We start from the raw sequence: 22,177 nt of genomic DNA on the forward strand, positions 1-22,177 counted from the left end.
CACACGCACACACACACATGGTGGTCAGTAAGAGTTGTGACATTTTTAAGCTATTATTAACAAAATTATTCATTTTTAAAGATAGGAACACTGACTAGCCCTAACCTACCTTTCCATCCTTATTACATATTAATCCCCTCTACACAAAGTAGAGTCTGGTCAAACATAGTACTGTGTCTAGCGCTGTGATGATCTTTCCAGCTTCTAGGTACTTCTACTCAAAATCACCTTGTTAAGAAAAAAAAACTCTTTGTACACATCTAAATAAGCATATGTTGTCTCCTCTGGATAGATGGCAAACTCCTTGGGGAAAAGGGCTATTTTTGCTTTTACCGTTGCATCCCCATTGCCTAGCACTGTACTTGGCATATTATAGGTAATCAATAAATTAATAAATAATTTAAATATTAGTAAATTAATATTTAACAAGCAAGAAATCACTCAAATCAAATATATGAGAAACATATGTACTTCCATGCTATGAATAGGTAATTAAAATACTGCATTACTATTATAATAGTTATAATAAACCGCAATATCATTATAACTTATCTTTTGTTACAATGATAACAATAATATAATGGAAAACAACATGGAAAGATTTCAAAACTCTGATTAATGCAGTGATGATAAAACATAATTAGCACCTCTTAACATAGTGATCAACTATGAGTGTACATTTTTTTATACACAATAAATTGTATTGACTTTCTTGGCTTCACTGTACTTGTTTGTTACAATGGAGGATTCTTTGAAAAGGGTAGAATGAGTCATTTGGAAGTGACAAGGAGATTTGGTTTGCTGCTGGGTAATTTTTTTTAAGGCCTTCAGAAAAACATTTCTAAAAAAGAAAAGATGATAATCCAGCCTTGACCCAGACTTAATTCTGATTTAATCTTCACCAAAAAAGTCTAGAGCCTTTAGGTATTTCAAAGAGTTAAATAGCCAAAATTTAATAAACAGTAAAACTCTTAAAAGGCTGAAAACAAATCTGGTATTGAGGCACAGGATTTTCTTTATGAGTGTTTCAACTCTGCCTCTAACCTGCTCAATCTTGATATATTACTCACAAAAATTTATAGCCTAAAAGCTTTTGTGAGTATTAAAGTAGAATTAAGCAGAGACTCTGCTTATACCCCAATAAAGTAAAATAAACTCCATCAAATGTATGGGCTCTGGAGAAGGCATGAAATGCAGATTCAGGCTTTCAAGTAATTTTATTTTCAGAGATTGACATTCTATCTCGAAAGTTACCCTGGTCTACATTTATTACCTTAAGGTAAGTTGTTTAATATTTAAAGAAACTTTAATAAGATTGCCTGTTATACTCGTTAAAAGCCTTATAATGATCACATTAAATAGATTATTTTTAAACTGCTTTTTTGACAAGCCATCTGGCAAACAATATTTCTAATAAAAATCAAGCAATATTAGACAATAATATTAGCTCATACAAAATTTTAGACATTATGGAATTTTCTGAGTACAAATGTTTCAATGTATCAAGAAATTGTTCAATTTTTTTTTTTGCAAACCATTAAAGAAATACATTGAATTAAAGCACAGTTTAAATACATAGACTTTCTAAGCAAGATTATGCTTGATTGGTTACATTATATGTGTTAATACCATAAAGTTAGAATCCTAATACATACATCATGCCAAGATTTTTCAAATGTAAAAGCTAAAAAGAGAGCTTTGGTACATGTTCCAAAACCAATCAATGGAAAAAGAAAACGATCCTCCTACCAAAAGGCTTAGCAAAAAGCTGTCACTGCCCAAATTAGCTCAGGAGAATAACCTCGAACACTATAATTTCTAAAGTTTTTTAGAAATAGTAACTTTAAAATTTGCCTTTTAAGAAACAAAAAGAATGTCAGGCTCCAACTTAAATGTGAATTAACAATTAGACAATTAAAGTGACTAATATATAGAGTTAAAATAAAAAGTGAAAACTGGGAATTAAAACCATAATGGTATCCTAACCAAATATATTGTGCTTAACTGTATGCTAGTACACATTCTAAATGCTCAGGATTATTATCTTCTTGTTACATGAACTAAACAGTTAAAAAGAATGCGCTGTAATCACTTGCAGCTGAAGAAAACAGGAAGAGAAAAGAAGAAACTCACCAAAAAACTGTATTAACTCCAGATTACACACAAAATATACTTCAGCTAATTTCTCCTCTTGCTTCATGATACAATAAATTTAAAGGAAAGATTCTCATTTGAATCAGCTCAGTGAAGCACTGAGTAGTTTGTACTATTCACCACTTTGATGAACAGAATATACATGTGAAAATAATTGCTCTAAAAATTTTGTCAACCACCAAATCAGGTTTACATTGTAATAAATCCTAAATGGATTTTGACATGTGGATGGGAAGCACCTTGATATAAAAGAGCTTAAAAAGTGGCTGTTTTCTACCAAATCAAATCCTTTCTCGTGATCAAGTACAATAGGATCTTATATTCTCTATATTTTTCAGTTAATTTTGAAAAGTCAAAGATGTGGTCTTTTACTCTCATTGTTGCCTTGGCATCAGTGCTCTCTATTTGGCAAATTAATCACACATTTTGTTGACTAAGATGCTTTAGGGGCTGACAGTTGCCTTGTTCTGTCAATTCACTCACACTAGTTAAACTTCTGAATGAAATTATTATAACTGGTGCTGATGCATTTCCCATTTCTGACTTTCAATTACTTATTTAAATAATGAAGTTATTTCCATTTCAATTGAAGTTCATATCTTTACCACATTATTTTGTTGGTGGTGGTGTTAGTGTTTACAAATTCTGATCCTAGTTTTGATGAGTTGATGTCCTCGCTGTCACACAGATAAATAACATATGAGAAACAACAGAGTCCGGATTGAATTGGAATTCCCTACGTATGGTGGGTTCTCCAAATGTTCCTGCTTACAGAAGCCATTCTGCTGATTAAATTAAGCAAAAGTACACTACCCAGCCTATTGGAAGAGATCTGCAATCACTCAAAAGAATGTGGCCTGTCCATTCACACAGGAAAGACCAAGTGGATAAAAAATGCCTAATATACAGATTTTAACATGCCTTTCTATATATACTCTGTGGAAACTTTCCAACAAATGTATATCTTGGATAAAGAGTATAGATAGAACATAACTGAAAAAGAAGACAAGATTAGGCAGGACTGTTTTCTCAATCACAAAGCTGTTTTACTGTCCTTAAAGCCCCCCATAAAAGCAAAGGTCCTTATTTTCCTCTCTTTTTTTTTTTTTGGCTTTTTGGAGGGCAATTGGGATGAAGTAAATTGCCCAAGGTTAGCTGGCTAGTTTTTTTGTGTGGGTGTTAAGTGTCTGAGGCCGGAACCGAACTCCAGGGCCAGCACTTTACTCACTGCGCCACCTAGCCGCCCCAAAGGTCCTTATTTTCAATACCAACATTTCACTGATGGTACAATGAAGAAATGAGATATGGAAACACCACAGTCTCAAAGAACTAAAGATAAGCACCACAAAGAGGGAAATGTTGGGTTCTGTGAGCAGGCTACAAAGATCTCTAAGAAAGAATAGACGGTAAAGGATGTCATCAAAAAACTGTGTAACAGTCAGTCAACCAATACTTATTAAATATTTACTAAGTGTCAGGTACTGTGCTAAGCGCTAGGGACACAAAGAAATGCAAAAATACAGTCCTCACTCTCAAGAAGCTCACATTCCAGTGGGAGAATCAACATGTAAACAACTACATACATACAAGATACAGAGGAGATGGAAGAGAGTCTCAAGGAAAGATATGAACAGAGGGGGGAGGGACCAGGAAAAACCTCCTGCAGAAGGTAGGATTTGTAGTAAATCTTGAAGGGAGTGAAGAAAGGCAAGTAGTGGTGAGGAAGGAAAGCATCCCAGACAATGAAGACAGCCCAAGGAAAAAAAAGGCATAGAGTCGGGAAACAGAGTGTCATATATGAGGATAGCAAGGAAACTAGTGTCATTGTCTTACCGAGTTCATAGAGGACAATAAAAAGACTGGAAAGATAGGAGGAGGCCAGGTCATAAAGAGCTTTAAAAGCCAGAGCATTTTGTATTTGATCTTATGGGAGATGAGAATCCACTGGAGTTCATCAAGCAGGGCGTGACACAGTCTGGCCTTCACTTTAGAAAAATGCCTTTAGCAGCTTAGTGGAAGATGGATTGGATTAGAGGGATACTTAATTCAGAGAAACCATTTAGAAGGCTGTTATAACAGTTCAATCAGGAGGTAAGGGGGTCTAAACTAAAGAACAGGCTATGCGAGTGGAAAGAAAAGAATATATGAAAAAGATGTTATAAAGAAACTACAAGATTTAGCAACAGACTGGATATGTAGGTTGAATGAGAAAGTAGTCAAGGATGACATTACAGTTATAGGTTTGGGTTGCTGAAAGAATGGTGTACCCTCAGTGGTAAAAGAGAAGTTGGGAAGAGGGGAAATAGGGGTGGGAGAGATAATGAAGCCATTTTTGGACATTTTGTATGAGATGTCTATAATTTACTTTAAAATGCCCCACAGGCACAATACTGGAGCTTAAAAGAGAAAAGTGAGGGCTAGATAAATAAATTTGGGGATCATCTGAGAATAAATGATTATTCAATCAATGGGAGTAGATGAGATCAGAAAGAAAGAGGAGAGGGACCCAGATAGAACTTTGTAGGACACCAGAACCAGTGAGCATGACAGGAAGATCCATCAAAACAGACTAAAAAGGATTAGTCAGAGAGGAAAGTAAGAGAACCAAAATAGTAGTATCACAAAAACTTAGACAGCAGTGAGAGCATCTGGGAAGAGAAAGTGGCTAACAGTGCCAAATGCTTGAGAAAGATGGGGATTTAAGAGAATATTAGATATGGCAATTAGGAAAGCACTGGTAACTTCAGAAAGAATAGTTTCAGCTGAAAGATGAGGACAGAAGACAAAGTGAAGAGAGTTTAGAAAAGAGTGAGAAAAGAATTGGCAACACCAAGGAGTTTAGGAGAGATTAAAGGATGATAATAGCTGGTGAGCATGTTAGGATCAGGTAAGGGTTGTGTTTTTAAAGATAGTGAAGACCTAGAGTATGTTTGAAGGCAAGAGGGAAGAAGCCAGTAGATAGGGAGGGACTAAAGATTAAAGAGAGAATAGGGATGATAAGAGTGGTGGCAATCTGTTGGAGAAATGTGGGTACAAGTGTAGGAAGAGATCAAGAATAAGTATAGAAGACTCAGCCTTGGAAAACAGACAGCCCATGTCATCCTCAAATGCTGATGTGTAAAAGAAGATAGCTGGGGATGACGTGGGGTTGGGGGGGAATGATGGCAGAGGAATGTTAGGTAACGAAGGGAGAAAGAGGACCTCTAGTCAAAGTACCTCAATGTTTTTCAAGAAAGTATAACAGGAGGCCCTCAGCAAAGAGAGTGGAGGAAGTAATGCAAGAAGCTTGAAAGGAGAAGAAAAAGTTTGGCATATGGCTGAGTTGACTGGGATAAAAAATCAATTAATCAAGAAGTTAGAATGCTCTGTTTATCACAGTGCCTGGTACTCTGTAGGGGCTTAATCCATGTTTACTGATTATTTGCTATACTGGGAACCCAGCTAAAATCAGTTAACATTAATTTCTAGGGGACATAGTCAGTAGTGTCTTGTGATTTTCTCCAATTCCATTAAGTATACGAATAAGAGTAAAGGGGATAGACGATAGAATTAATCCACAGATGGATCAGTTGGGAAAGGTTCATCAGTGATAGCACAAGGGATCAAAGGGTTCAACGGTAGGAAACTGTATGAAATAGAATTGGTTCAACAAAAGGTAAAAACTGCAAAAGTAGAAGAGTGTAGTCAAAGAAAAGGCAATGACCTGGAAGAATTCTGAGAGACAGAGACATAAGAAGTTACAGTAAGGCTGATGAGTGAGTTTAGGAGAAGTGGGCACAAGAAAGACGGAAAGAAAATATTACAGTTCCATAAAGGAAATTTACAGTTCTGAAAAGGTAGTAAAATGTAAGTGAAATACAATGTACAATGCTAGTGTCATACTATTAAAGTTAAAGCATCTATACCTCCTTTGTGTTAAGAACCAGTAAACTAAGGAAAATTGCCCTGATAGTCTAAAACCGGAAGGCAAAATAAAAATTGAAAGAATTCACTGATCACCTCTTGAAAAATATCCCCAAAAGAAAATTTCTAGGAATATTATAGCCAAATTCCAGAGTTCTCAGATCAAAGAGAAAATATTACAAGCAGTCAGGAAGAAACAATTTGAGTATTGTGGAAACAGAATCAGGATAACACAAGATCTAGCAGCTTCTATATTAAGGGATCAATGGGCTTGGAATATGATATTCGGGAGGTCAAAGGAGCTAGGATTAAAACCAAGAACCACCTACCCAGAAAAACTGAATATAATGCATCAGGAAAATATGGTCATTCAATGAAAGAAGACTTTCAAGCATTCTTGATGAAAAAACCAGAGCTGAACAGAAAATTTGACTTTCAAATACAAGAAGCAAGAGAAGGTAAACAGGAAAAAGAAATATAAAGAACATATTAAAGTTGAACTATTTACAAGAATCAATAAACTACAAAAAGGGGAAAGTAACATCTACTACGTACAGTTATGTTACTAGATTGGTGGGAGCAGTATTTTTGGTTTTGGTTGGAAACTGTCTTACTTCAAAACAAAGCATATCAACAAACAAAACAAAACAGACTAGAACCTTGCTACTTTTCACTCCATAATACTGTAGTACAGATGAGAAACCGTCCTTTCAAAAATTTCCAATATTAAATAGAATTCACAAAGGATACAAGTAATATGAGATTCCAACTCCAATATATATTCATAAATTAACCTTTTTCTCCAAAACAGCCCCAAGCACTTGAAATGTTTAAATAAAACCTGCAACATCAAAATAGAGAACTAAACACTAAATGTTTTTTATCTTGAACTGGTAAATACTTCAAAATAAAACATGCCAGCCTTCTGTGTTTAGTTCTCTACATATTTATTCTGAAGTACTTATCAATTGAGGTACCTAGGTGGCACAGTGGATATAGCACTGGGCCTAGAGTCAGGAATATCTAAGTTCATATCCAGCCTCAAACACATACCAGCTGTGTGACCCTGGGTAAGTCACTTTTAACCCTGTTTCCTTATCTGTAAAATTATCTGCAGAAGGAAATGGCAAACCACTCTGATATCTTTGCCAAGAAAATGACAAATAGGGTCACAAAGCATCAGACATAACTGAAACAACTAAACAACTTACCAGTTCATCTAAAAGGGCCTGCTTATTCTTCCTTTTTAGAATCTGCTGCAATTGTTCCTCTTTTTGTATAAAGAGTCGTCTTTGTTCATTTTCTTGTCGCTCCACTTTTAAAGCTTCTTCCAACTCCTCCTGTTCCCGAGTCTAGAACAGTCATGACATTTGTTTAATACATGGCATTCCTTACAAATACTGATTCTATATACCAAATTTAATCCTTTACCAGAGTAAAATGTTGTAAACATTTTTTTTTACTTAATAGTATTTTTTCCAATTACATATAATTTTCAACATTAATTTTTATAAGATTTTGAGTTCCAAATTTTTCTCCCTTCTTCCCAAGACAGCAAGCAATCTAATAAAAGTACAATCATGTAAAACATATTTCCATATTAGTCATGGTGTGAACAAATAATCAGAAAAGGGGAAAATCACAAGAAACAAAAAAAAAAAAGTGAAAACAGTATGCTTCAATCTGCTTTCAGACTCCATGGTTCTTTCTCTGGATGTGGTGAGCATTTTCCATTGTAAGTCTTTCATAATTGTCTTGGATCACTGTATTGCTGAAAAGAGCTAAATCTATCACAGTTAATCATCATACAATGTTGCTGTTACTGTGTACAATGCTCTTCTCACTCTGTTCACGTCATTCAGCATCAGTTCATGTAAGTCTTCCCAGGTGTTTCTGAAATCCACCTACTCATAATTTCTTATAGAACAACAGTATTCCATTGCATTCACATAATACAACTTATTTAGCCATTCCCCAACTGAAGGGCATTCCCTCAGTTTCCAATTCTTTGCTATCAGGGGGTGGAGTCAAGATGGCAGAGTAGAAACAATTCTTTGCTACCCTAAAAAAAGAGCCATTATAAAAATGTTTGTACATGTGAGTCCTTTTCCCATTCTTACGATTTCTTTGGGAAATAGACATACTAGTGGTATTTCTGGATCAAAGGGTATGCATAGTTTTGTAGCCCTTTGGGCATAATTCCAAATTGCTCTTCAGAATGGTTAGATCAGCTCACAACTCCATGAACAATGCAACAGTGTTCCAATTTTCCCACATCTTCTTCAACATTTATCATTTCCATTTTCTGTCACATTAAACAATCTGATAGGTGTGAAATGGTACCTCAGAGTGGTTTTAATTTGAATTTTTCTATTTAATAGTGATTTAGAGCATTTTTTTCATGACTATACCAAAATTTTTTTCAAATGATTTATTAATTTCTGATTTACATCATTCATATCTGCCAGATTTTGAGTTACAAATTTTCTCCCTGTTTTTCCCCTACCCACCGCCCCAAAATAGCAGTCCCACAGGATATACCCTCCTCCAATCTGCTCTCTCCCATATTTTCTCCAATACCCCTTTTGACTTTTCCAGTAGATATCTATGCCCCAGTGCCTGTATATCTTATTTCCCAATTACATGTAAAATAGCATTAATAATAGTACACACACACACACACACACACACACACACACACATATATATATACACACACACACACTTGATTTTAAAACTTTGAATTCCAGATTCATTCCCTTCCTCTCTTGTCACCCACCCTTACTGGGAAGATAAGTAGTTCAGTATAGGTTGTACATGTGTGGCTAATGCAAAACAATAACATAGTAGATATATTGTAAAAGACTGACTATATTTCCCTCCCTCCTATCCCACATCCCACTTGTTCTATTCTCTAAGTTGATCCCATCCATTTTCAAAAGTGGGTGCTTCCAACTTCCCTCCCCCCCAGCCTGCCCTCCCTTCCATCATCTCCCCTTTTCATACCCTTCCCCACCACTGTCCTGTAGGGTGAGATACCCTATTTAGTGTGTATTTAATTCCCTCCTCAAGCCAAATTCAATGGAAATAAGGTTGATCCATTCCCTTTTGCCTTCCTATTCTTCTCCTCCATTGTAACCATTTTCCCTTGCCTCTTCTATATGAGATAGTTTACCCCATTCCATCTCTCCCCATCTGCTCTCATTATATTCTTCTCTCACCTCTTAATTTCACCTTTTAAGTATCATTCCTTCCTGTTAAATTCTTCCTGTGCCCTCTATCAATGTATACCTGTAAACATGTATACACACATTCACGTATGTATTCATATGCCCATATACCCTCATATATAGACATATATATATATATATATATATATATATATATATTTCTATTCCCTTCAACTACTAAGAAAGATTTTATCAGTTACAATTATTGTTTTTCCATGTAGGAATGTTAATAGCTCAACTTTGATAAGTTCCTTATGATTTCTTTTCCCTGTTTACCTTCTCATGCTTCTCTTGCTTCTTGTATCTGAATGTCAAATTTTCTATTCAATTCTGGTTTTTTCAACAAGAATGCTTGAAAGTCCTCTATTCCACTGAATGACCACATTTTCCCCTGAAACGTAATACTCAGTTTTGCTGGGTAGGTGACTCTTGGTTTTAATCCCAGCTCCTTTGCCCCCTCGAATATCATATTCCAAGCCCTTTGATCCCACAGTGTAGAAGCTGCCAGATCCTGGGTTATCATGATTGTTTCCACAATATTCAAATTGTTTCTTCCTGGCTGCTTGTAATATTCTCTCCTTAATCTGGGAATTCCGGAACTTGGCTATAATATTCCTAGGAGTTTTCTTTTGGGGATCTTTTTCAGGAGGTGATCAGTGGATTCTTTCAACCTCTATTGTGCCCTCCTAAAACATCAGGGCAGTTTTCGATGAGAACTTCCTAGAGGATGATTTCTAAGTTCTTACTTTGATCATTCCTTTCAGGTAGTCCAATAATTTTTAAATTATCTCTCCTGGATCTATTTTCCAGGTCAGTGGTTTTTCCCATGAGATACTTCACATTGCCTTCTATTGTTTCATTTGTTTGGATTTGTTTAACAACATCTTGATTTCTCATAAAGTCATTAGCTTCCATTTGCTCCAATCTAATTCTGAAGCAATGATTCTCCTCAGTGAGCTTTCGAGATTCTTTTTCCATCTGGCAAATCTGGCTTTTTAAGGCATTCTTCTCCTCATTGCCTTTTGGAGCCTCTTTTGCCATTTGAGTCAGTCTATTTTTTAAGGCGTTATTTTCCTCAGTCAGGCTGTTGACTCTCATTTCGTAATTTTCCTGCATTGTTCTCATTTCTCTTCCCAATTTTTCCTCCACTTCTCTTATCTGCTTCTTAAGGTCCTCTATGGCCTGGAACCAGCTCATATTTTCCTTTGAAGCTTTTGGTGCAGGAGTTCTGACTTCACTGTCTTCCTCCTGTTCCATGCTTTGCTCCTTTTTGTCCCCAAAATAGGAGTCTAATGTTGGAATCTTCTGTCTGCTTTGTTTCCTTTGCCTGGTCATGTCGCCCCTCTGTCACTTGACCCCTGGGCTTTTTGCCACAGTAGGACTCTGCTACCAGACAGGGGAGCTTTCGTCCCAAATGCTGGGGTTTTCTCAGCTGCCAGAGATATTAGATGGGTGCCCTCTCTGAGGTCTCCACATGTTCTGGCAAGGTGGACACATACTCCAGGACCTCCACCCTAGACTGCAATCCAGATCCAAGCAGGTTAAAGCAAGAGTGATTACCCCTCAGACTGGTGCTTGGTCCCCCTACACTCTTCAGGCCAGGAGCTGAAGCTGCCAAGTGGCGCAGGCTGGCTGTGCCGGGGTCTCAGTGGCTTCTCACCCTGGGGGCAAAAGGCACACACTCCCACTTGCTGGGTCCCAACGTCCAGACTGCACTGACCTCTCACTTTGTCCTTCGCGTCTATGTGTTGATAACTCTGGAAAGAGCCACAGCTGCTGCTGATCTGGAGTCCCTCAGGCCAGCAGCTGGTCAGGCCCACCCTGGGGCTAAAGCCTTGGCATGGAGCTGGGCTCAGTTCCCAAAGCGCTACGCTGGCCGATTCCTGCCGGGCGCTCCTCAGCAGGAGGTTAGCTTCTCTGTGTCATTTTATGGGTTCTGCCAACTATAGTAATTTTTATTCCTTCATCTGAAAACTGCCAGTTCATACCCTTTAACCATTTATCAATTGTGGAAGTCTTATAAATTGGATTTAATTATATATTTGAGAAATGAGACCTTTATCAGGAATACTGGCTATAAAAATTGTTTCCCAGCTTTCTGCTTTCCCTTCTAATCTTGGTTGTATTGGTTTTGTTTGTGTAAAAACTTTCTAATTTACATGTAATCAAAATTATCCATTTTGTATTTCATAATGTTCTCTACCTTGTTTGGTCATAAAGTCTTCCCTTCTCCATAGATCTGTTGTTACCATTCTTTCTTTCTTTTTTTTTTCTTTTAAAGCAACTGGGATTAAGTAACTTGCTCAAGGTTACACAACCAGTTATTTCTGGGTGTGGTGCTAAGTATCTGAGCCCGGATTCGATCCCAGGTCATCCTGACTCTGGAGCCAGTGCTTTTACTCACTGTGCCACCTGGCCACCCCTAAGCAATTGGGGTTAATTAACTTGCTCAAGGTTACACAGCCAAGTGTTTCTGGGTGGGTGCTAAGTGTCTGAGCCCAGATTCGATCCCAGGTCATCCTGATTCTGGGGCTGGTGCTCTTACTCACTGCGCTACCTGGCCACCCCTGTTGTCACCATTCTTAATAGTTATAAGAAACACTTGTCATCAATGATTTTCACAAAACAGTAATTTCTGCTCCTTTTAGAACTTCAGCATCTCATCTCACTTTCTGGTCATAACTCAAAAAAATCTTAAAGTCTTCTCAGAAAATTTTCTACAAAAACTCTACTACAACCAGATACCAAAGCATAACAATGAAGCTCATATATTGCTTTAATTAATTCATTTTTGAGGACCTACAAGTCATTTCACAGTAGGTGCTAAAACTCCACATGGCTCAAAAAATTAATGGATCCTTGCCCTCAACAAGGCATGTCCTACAGGACTCAGCCAAACATTCGAGCTTCACCACAATCTGGGCCCAGACTCACCTCTTCTACAAGAAGGCTCCCATCAAACAAGGGCTTTCTCTAATCATGAAAGATGATTCCCTCTCTCTCCACTGGTCTAAATCCTAGTCCTCCTTCAAAATTCAGCTTCAAGACCTTTCTTCTCCATAAGGACTTTACTGGCTCGCTGGTCCTTAGTCTTCAGTTTCTCCTCTGAATCTCTATGGGACTTATTATGCACAACACTCATGTAATACTTACCACATACGATCTTGTGTTATTTGTCTTTGTAGGCACATATCCTATACCCCCAAATAGCCTTGAAGTCCTTTTGAGAGTAAGGACTCTGTCTTGTACCGCTTTCTAAATGATTTGCTAACAAAGAGTTGTCAGCTAGAATAGGCATTTAATACTGATTAATGGTGATACTGATGATGAAATAGCAAAGTATATACCATTTATGAATTTTCTGCTGATCTGAAACCTTGTACTTGAGAAATTTAGTATTTCTCAGTGACAAGTGATTCCCATTCCGTATTACTTAAATTTTTTAATAATAAGGACAGTAGTATAAATATGTCTGCCTGTGTTTGCCATGCTTCTTGAAGCCTGAGAATAAATCCTAAATTAATACTAGTAAAATCCACCACTCAGTTAGTAGCCGCGAGCAGAGGAATGGCCAAGAAGCTAGAGAGCAATTAGACTCAAGGATTTTGCCAAAATCACTTCAATCAAACAAACATGTATTATGAATCTACTAGATTCAAGATACTCACTGTCTCAGATATTAGGCATAAATGACAAAGAACATAGTTTTTAACCTCAAAAGGCTTATTGAAGGTATATAATAAGTACATAAATACAAAGATTAGATATAATGTAATAGAAGAAAAAGGAAAGAGCCAAACAAAAACCTTAGGGAAAATTTTAGGAAGGCAAGCTCACTTTCATTTGGGGGAGTATCAGGGTGCATGCAGAAGGAGGGAAAGAGAGAGATGGTGACAATCAAAGAATATTTCATTAAAGTGGATATTTTAGCTGGACCTTGAAGAAAAATAAAGATTTCAACAAAAATGAAGAGGAAGTGCATTTCAGTCATGAGGGTTGGCCTATACAAATTCATGAAGATAAAAATTAGGGAACAGTAGTTTAATATGTTTTGATTATTGAGCACATGGAAGGAAATAGTTTGAAATAATGTTGAAAAGCTAGGCTGGCCCCAGAGTCAGGAGGACCCGAGTTCAGTTCCAGCCTCAGACACTTAAAATCCACACAAAAAACCTTGGGAAAGTTACTTAACCCCAATTGCCCTCCAAAAGGCAAAAAAAAAAAAAAAAAGGTAGGCTGGAAAGAGACTGTAGAGAGTCTTAAATGCCAGGCTACAGAGTTTAATAGAAAAGTGAGTCATACCAGTGAATAAAGAAATTATATGATAGATATATTTGAGAGAGAAGACATTAAAAGAAAGACCAATTAATAGGTTATGATAATTTGAGTTAACTACATAAATGATCACTCAGTTAACTATTCTTGTAAGAGCTTACTATGTGCCATGCACTGTGCTAGATGCTTTGATTACAAATAAAAATAAGACATACTCTGTTCTTTAGAATTTTACATCCTACTGGGATGTAGGGTGTGTTCAGGGAAGACTAATACCTCCTTTTCTGAACTGCTTTCTACCTTTAGTGTCTACCTGATCCACCTAATTATCAACTGTGACTCCAAGAGCTATAGCATACACAGCAGCCACACTTTGGAAAACCATTTCAGCAGGTGGACTAAACTAGGTCAAGGATAACTGAGGGGTTTAAAACCATTGGTGAGTTAGGGAGGTGTCTACCCCAAACATGTGAAAACTTGCCCTAGTGGAATGGATAAATGAGAATAATTTGTTTCAACAGCCATGAAGACAGCCAAAGTAGGTGTTGAGGAGTGCTTAGAGCTTGGATAGACAACAAAGATGCCAAGGTCATTCATTGCAAAGCTATCACCAGTCATCTTGACTCTGTCTTGCCACTGGACTGTGATGACTCCAGAAGAGAGAATGAGACCAATGACCTAGTGCAACTCTGCCTCACTTAACCCAAGTTACCCACAAATCAAAAGACATCACCCATACCATTTTACCATTTTTACTTATCTCAAAGTCCTGTGGTGACAGGCAAGTGACAAAAGTAGCAGGTGCCAGGAGCTATAGTCACAACTCTGCATGCATATGGCCCAGGTCATAGAGTCATCTTCTCATTGGAAGCAGCAGTGGGATTCAGCAGTTCACTAGGTGTCTGAGTATCCTTTTAAGGATAGCACTGCTCACCTCCTGCTGTGAAGAAGGGGCTAGAAAAGGGACCCCAAGAAATGTCTGCTTACCCAAACCTGGCCAAATTACCACAGCAGTTGGGGATCCCACCCTGTAGTCAAAACACACACAAAAAATGTACAAAAACTTCTGCTAAGATGATTCCACTCACCATCAGTACATGGAGTGTGCACACATTTAGAGAAAATACAAAATCCAGTAGACTTGAAAAATGAACAAGAGAACTCATCAGGTTACCACATCCAAATAGCAGCCCTGAGTGAAACAAGGCTGGCAAACGGAGGCCAGCTTACTAAAGCCAGATAAATGTTTTTCTGAAGTAGCCACAGTGAAGGGGAGCTCTGTGAAGTTGGTATAGGTTTTGCAATCAAAACTAATCTAGTCAACAAGCTTGTATGTCTATTGAAAGGAATAAATGACAGGTTCATAACAATGTGATTGCCACTTACAGAAAAATGCCACACCACCATCATCAGTGCCTAAGCTCCCACTATGATGAACCCTGATAAGGTCAAAGAAAATTTTATGAAGACCTAAAGACCCTTCTCTCATCAATGTACCAAAAGAAGACAAGCTTATAATTCTGGGTGACTTTAATGTTAAAGTAGGCTCAAACTACCAGACATGGCAGGGAGTCCTTAGAAAGAATGAAGTTGGAAACAGCAACAGCAATGGTCACTCACTACTGAAGACCTATGCATTTCATGACCTCATCACCAACACTGTCTTTCATTTATCTAAACATAATAAAACTTCATGGATGCGCCGTTGCAGCAAACACTGGCATTTAATAGACTATGTGATTGTAAGGACAAGAGACAGATAGGATGTGAAAATGAAGAAGGCAATGTGTGGTGCAGAGTGCTGGACTGATCACAGACTTATCTTCTCTAAGCTAAATATTTGCATTCAACAAAAGCAGTGGCCCTAAGGCAAAATGACTACCAGGAGAATTAATGTCAACAGATTAGAGCACTTCTCTGAGCAGGAACAGTTTGTTGCCAACTAGGAGAGAGTCAAGCCAATACCCATTTGGCAACAGTGGAGCAGAAAAGGAGTGGGCAGCTTTCAGAGATTTGGTGTACAGTACTGCACATGCTCATCTGGGTCAGAACACTTGCCAACATCAAGACTGCTTTGACAAAAATAGTGGAGAAATTTAGAAGCTGCTAAAGAAGGCAGTATTTAATTCCATCAAAAGTGAAGTACAAGCAAAGTTTAGAGACATGCAGGATTCCTGGCCCAGTAAGAAGGCAGATGAAAGTCAGTTTTATAGTGATAGTAACAATCCAAGGCACTTTTATGATATCTTGAAAGCAATTTATGGGTCAAAGAACTAAGGTGCACTTTATCTACTCAGGGCTGATGGAGCCCCACTGATTAGTGATAAGGATGTGATCCTAGAGAAATGGACTGACCAGACCATCATCAATCCATGCTGAAGCCACTGATCATACCTCAGGCTGAAGTCAATCTCTCCCTAGCTGAAATTGCAACGGAAGAAGAGATTTTGAATGCCATTAGGCTCCTTTCATGTGGTGAAGCACCTGAGGCTCATTTACAGCTGAGATTTACAAGTTGGGGGGGGGGGGGTCCAGTGCTCACACAAAAGCTTACTAACATTTTCTGGGTTATATGGCAAGAGGAGGTTATCCTCTAAGAGTTCAAGTATGCCTCCACTGTCCATCTCTATAAAGGCCAAAGAAATACATTGTTTTGCAACAATCACAGAAGCTTCTATCTCTTAGTCATTATTAATAGGTTGATCCTTCATCTGGAAGATGGTCATCTCTACCTGAGAGCCAGTGTGGCTTCAGAAAGGGCTGAGGAACAGTCAATATGGCATTTGCTGCCTGACAACTCCAGGAGAAATGCCAGGAGCAGAACAGAGGTCTGTACACATTTGTAGATCTGACCAAGGCTTCTGATACTGTCACTCACCAGGGCTTATGGAAAACTATGTCAAAATTTAGTTGCCCAGAGAAGTTCATCAGTATTGTATGTCAGTTTCACGATGGCATGCTTGCACAGTGTCTAGAAAATGGACAATGCTCTAGTGCTTTCCCAGTCACCAAAGGAGTTAAACAAGGCTGTGTGCTTGCTCCCATGCTTTTAGCATAATGTTTTCAGCTGTGCTGTCAAACACCTTCAAAGAGGATGAACAATGCACTGATGGCAAATTCCTCAACTTGAAAAGGCTGCAAGACAAGACTAAAGTGGAGAGAGTGTTAGTGCATGATTTTTTGTTTGCAGATGATTGTGCACTCTATGCAACCTATGAAGCTGAGATGCAACAAAAGTATGGATTGATTCTCTGCTGCTTGTGCTAATTTTGGCCTTACAATTAACACCAAGAAAACACAGGTGGTCCATCAGTCAGCACCACATCATCTATATGCAGAGCCATCAGTTACAGCAGAAGTCGTTTTGAATACTGTGGATAGGTTCAATTACCTTGGCAGTATACTTTCTAGGGATGTACACACTGATAATGAGGTTGACACCTTCTGGCACTGCCAGAGCTAGCTCAGTGTTTGGGAGGCTCCAAAGGAAGGTATGGGGAAAGAAGAGGTATCAGACTGACCACCAAACTGAAGATCTACAAAAAAGCCATTGTGCTGACCTCATTGTTGTATACCTGTGAAACCTGGACATCAGCACAATCAGCCAGGAAACTGAATCACTTCCATTCAAACTGTCTTTGGGAGATTCTAAAGATCACCTGGTAAGGTGATACCAGACACTGAGGTCCTTTCTTGAACTAAACTGCAATCCTACTATAGAGAGCACAACTCCAATGAGCTGGCCATATTGAAATGCAAAATGTATGCTTGCCAAACAGACTATTTTATGGAAAACTCACACAGGGCAAGTGCTCAAATGGTGGTCAGAAAAAGCAATGCACGGACACTCTCAAGGTCTCTCTTAAGAACTCTGGAGCGGACTCTGTGATGGGAGAGTCACTGGTACAGGACCTCTCAGCATGGAGGGCCCTCATCAAACATGGTGCTGTGCTCTATGAACAAAGCAGAAATGAAATAGCTCCAAAAGAAACAAGAGATGTGCAGATTTAAAGACTCCATTCCAAATGTTAACATGGCTTATTTGTGCCCGACCTGTGGTAGAGCATTCTGAGCTCATAATGGTCTAATCAGCCATAGTCAGACACACTGTAATTTGACTCTAACATAATGATGTCATTCTGGTCCTCTTTGAGAACAAAGAACAACAACCAACCAACATCCTACTGGAGCAGGACTTTGTGAACTTGGAGAAACTAAATTGATATTTTCTTTCAATATAATTGGCTTCCTTTGTAATCCCATCTTTTTTTTTTTTAATATTCTGAGGAATCTATTGTCTTCACCAGACTGGCAAAGGAATCTATGACATGCAAAATGTTCACAAATAAGTAAATAAAGGTTCTATACAAAATACAAAGTGATTAGGACAACAGGAAGCTAATCACTGGGGGAATCAGAAAAGGCTGTCTGAAGGAACTAGGGTGAGGCACAAGATTATAACAGAGTTTTTTCTCTGTCCCTGGAGTCTAAGCCTCATAATGAACAAATACCTTAAATACTTAACTTATTAAGTGGAAAATAGAAGAAAATGTCCAAGCATCATAACTATAGAATCAATAGGTACTTCTATGGGAGATGTGAAGGTTGAAAGCCCACAGGATCTTCCAGAGTCAGGAAAGTGTTTTAAAGAAACGGGCATTATTAGGTCAAAATTGTCAGCCACAGTTGAACACTAGCCTCCAAAACCAAGGAACCTATCCACCATATTAATAATCAATTTATTCAAAAATTCTGCAATGAGAATAAAATTATAATTTTTATAACAGTGGTCATCAGGAAAAAAAAAAACAGGATTCTCTTTTTAAATATTTATTTTATGCCCAATTCAGGGGGTGGGGGAGTAGAGCAAAGACAGAATTATTCAAATTTTATTAGGGAGAAAAAAAAATCTATCCATATAACTCTCCCTTTTCCCAAGTTAAAGTTTCACTCATCAATCTCTGTTTAAACTAATCCAGAAAGCTAAAAATAGGAAATAAGTTATACCTTGACTACAGCCAGTTCAAAATTAGTCTTCCTATCTCAATTTAATACACTACCAAGCAGCCAACAAACAATAAGACTTGTAGTTAATAATATGATAGCCTCCAATTTCTATAGACTTGTCCTGATATTAATAAGTGCCAACTTCACTGAATCTAAATGATATTCTTTTTGACAGAATCTTGAAAAGAATTATGATTGGCCCTTTAAGCCAAAAACCTTTTCCCCAGTAGTTTCTCTGTGTTATAACTAGGTTACTTTATTACATGACTAAATTCAGAAGAGACTTATTAAATAAAAAAACAAAATAAAACCTTTGGTATAACCCTTATATTCTTTTAATCACTGTATCCCTCTGAGTGATTTTAACACAAATGCAGAATCAAGAGAATTTATTTCTTTAAGTTAATGAAAGATACCAGCCATATGAAAAAGAACTACTGACCCACATTCCATGGTAGCCACTTAATAGAACTTCCAATGATACCTTCATTACTAACATGAGGGAACTTGTATCTCCATTTGAAATATACTCCTCAGTTTGTTTATTTACAACATTAGTAACATAAGCAGCCAATACAGTACCAAGTATATTGTTCTGCATAGAAAGAATATATCATAAATGGTGCTGAATTACTGACTGAGAACATTTAAACTTAAATAATCTAAATGAAAAAAAAAATGAGATCTAAACATTGCAGAAGGGCAGAGATAGTTCTAATTGCGTCCATAGCATACTTCCAGAATGATGTCTGTAACTCAAAAAAATTCAAAATTTTATTTTAAAAGTTCCATATATAAATGTAAATATGACTTCTTTTATAACCCAACTACTATGCTAGAATTAGTTAACTCACAGCAACCACAGATCTGTTTTCTGATTTAAAATCATGAAAGGAATATAGCACTGAACTGAAACTCTTACTGAATAATGTACTTGACATGAAATAATTTTTCATTTCAAGGTTAAGTATAAAACTCTGATGTTACCATTCTACTCTTATTATTGTATATAAATACTCTAGTGCTAGAAAAAGATATTTCTAGTCAATTCAACAATGATTTTTTTTTAATAGGGACAACTCAGTAAGTGAATCCTCAAGTTCCTTTTGACATGTGTGAGCTTAGAGAAAATCCTCTGAAGCACTGAAGAGGACATCTAGCATCAAGGTGAGATATCAAAGGGCTTTACTCCTTAAGAAGTAGTAGGGTTTAAAACAGGAATGGAATAATGGAGAAAGAAATGGTCAAAGAGGGAAAACAATTAGAGTTCTACCTCCAAGACATATAAACTGTGTGGCCCAATATGACTAATATGGAAATGTTTTGCATGATTGGATGGGCAAACTATATCAAATTGCTCACCTTCACAATGCAGGGGGAGGAAGGAAGAAAATTTGTAACTCAAAAAAATTTTTAAAAGAAAATATTAAAATTTGTTTTTACTCGTAATGAGAAAAAATATTTTTAAAAAATAAAATATAAATTGTGTGATCCTGGATAAGTTTATTCACTCTTCAGACTTCAGTTTCTTCATCTATAAAATGAAAGGGCTAGACAATATTGTCTCCTTCTACCTCTGATAGTCTATGATCCAACAGGTCATGCTATTGTATTCAGAGCAAATTAAAAGTCATACATTCATTTTTAAATTCTTTCTCTGCCTCTCTCAAATGAGAATAAAGTAGAGCTAAGGAGGAAATACTACTGAAGTTAATATGTAATTCTAATGATTAGATCATTGTATACATGCAGTCTTTTTTCTCTGCAAAATGCATTTTAAATACATCCTCTTGGTCCTACAATAAGTTGTTTAGATTAATTTTTAATTTAATAAGATGAATAATAAATATTTTGATCAAATTAGGTCAGAGTAGCCCTTACATTTCTTACATTAAGGGGGAAAAAGCAACCAGTAAAATAAGTTAAATTGACCTTAGCTTACAAGTTTGTTTCTCTAGTTTTATTATAATTCATTTTACTTTTTTATTAACAAGTTCTTTGTTTTCTTCATCCCCCTCTTGGGAGCTACATAAATGCCTGTGTCTGGAATTTTCTTTCCCTTTCAAATGAAAAAGCAACTATTCTCCCAGCATAAGAAAGAACAGTCTTTCATGGCTATTGTCCAAATGAACTACTAGCAGAGAATATATATGCCAACAAAACTAACATTTAACACGCAGATAAACTCATGCATTCAGATCTTTAAAGAACAAATGTTAAAATATTATTAATACCGTCAACAAAAAGGTTTTTTTTTATTATATCTGACCTAAATTTTAGAGTATAATATTTATAGGTTTTGTTTTTGGAAAAGCCATTTAAATAGCATCAACGTGAAACATCAAATTCTATTAAAATAAAGGAAAACATAAAAGCTAGTAACTTACCAATTTGAGCTTATTTTTCTGAATAACATCTTTGTTTTCCTTTTGGTACAGCTCCATTTTCTTTTTGGTATTGTCCAAATCCACATTATTGGTCAAGTTAAAAACTACACCAGAAGAAACCACAATTGTATGAGAACACATTAATGTATATCTTGTACTCAGACAAGTATTGCACCAAATTTTTTAAAATTCCCTCAACTTCAAGTAGTGCCCTTAAACCATATAAAAACCAAGCAGAGTTTATGTTAATTATTTTTTAAGTGAAGTATAAGGTATAGGGGCAGCTAGGTGGCATAGTAGATAGAGTTCTGGGCATGGAGTCAGGAAGACCTGAGGTCAAATCCAACCTCAGAAACTTCCTAGATGTGTGACCAAGTCACTTAACCCAGTTTGCCTCAGTTTCCTCATCTATAAAATAAGTTGGAGAAGAAAATAGCAAACCACTTCAATATCTTTCCCAAGAAAACACCAAATGGGGTCTGGAAACAACCGAAAAACAACTGACAACAGGGGGAAAAAATATTTCCCAGTTGTATTTAAATATGGTTTGGGCCCTGTGTGGGAGTTTTGCATGGTCTGGGGATGAACTGAGTTGGACACCTATAAAAGACTGCCTCACTTTTGCATTTATATCCCCAATGCCTAGGAAAGCGTCTGGTACCTAATAAACACTGACTGACTGATTTATTGATAAGATGGGCTTACTGCTTGTATTTTGGATTTTCTTGAAAATTTATGTTATAGTGGGTGTGTTTTATATGTTTATTGACTAGAACGCTGGCCTTAGAATCAGGAAGACATGAGTTCAAATTTGGACTCAGACACTTGCTTTATGACCCTGGACAAATCACTTAACCTCTGTTTCTCTCAATTTCCTTAACTGTAAAATGGGGATAGTAATAGAACCTTCCTCACTAGGTTGTGAGAATCAAATGAAGTAATATTTAAATATTATACCTCTTCAGAAAAAAGGAGATTACTAGATGTTTAATTAAATTCAGCTAGAAGCAGACATGGTAGACACTCGTTTTTCTTTAAGCCTTTTACTATTTTAAGAATCTAGACATGTAAGGTATTGTGGATTGAATAGGGTCATAAGTTTAAAGACAGAAGAGGCTTTAGAGGTCAGATAGTCCAAACCCTTCATTTTACAGATAAGGAAACTGAGACCCAGAGAAGAGGTTAAGTGACTTGCCCAAGGTCACATGGATTAACTGAGAT

At 37.0% G+C, this 22,177-nt stretch overlaps 1 protein-coding gene across 3 annotated transcripts in view; it reads right to left on the reverse strand.

Annotated features, from left to right (window-relative positions):
• The window catches only part of MNAT1 (MNAT1 component of CDK activating kinase), a 275,447-nt gene that overhangs the window by 128,122 nt on the left and 125,148 nt on the right, over positions 1 to 22,177 (reverse strand). For all 3 annotated transcript variants that reach the window (XM_069092041.1, XM_069092040.1, XM_069092042.1), the window contains exons 4-5: positions 20,957 to 21,060; positions 7,269 to 7,409 (exon numbers count right to left, since the gene is read on the reverse strand). In XM_069092041.1, the coding sequence (XP_068948142.1) occupies positions 7,269 to 7,409; positions 20,957 to 21,060 (245 nt within the window). The remainder of the gene's footprint in view (positions 1 to 7,268; positions 7,410 to 20,956; positions 21,061 to 22,177) is intronic.

This window comes from Petaurus breviceps, unplaced genomic scaffold (assembly GCF_028583685.1).
Source record: "Petaurus breviceps papuanus isolate PSGF00001 unplaced genomic scaffold, PetGlider_PUasm1.0 189, whole genome shotgun sequence".
Lineage (NCBI taxonomy): Eukaryota > Metazoa > Chordata > Mammalia > Diprotodontia > Petauridae > Petaurus > Petaurus breviceps.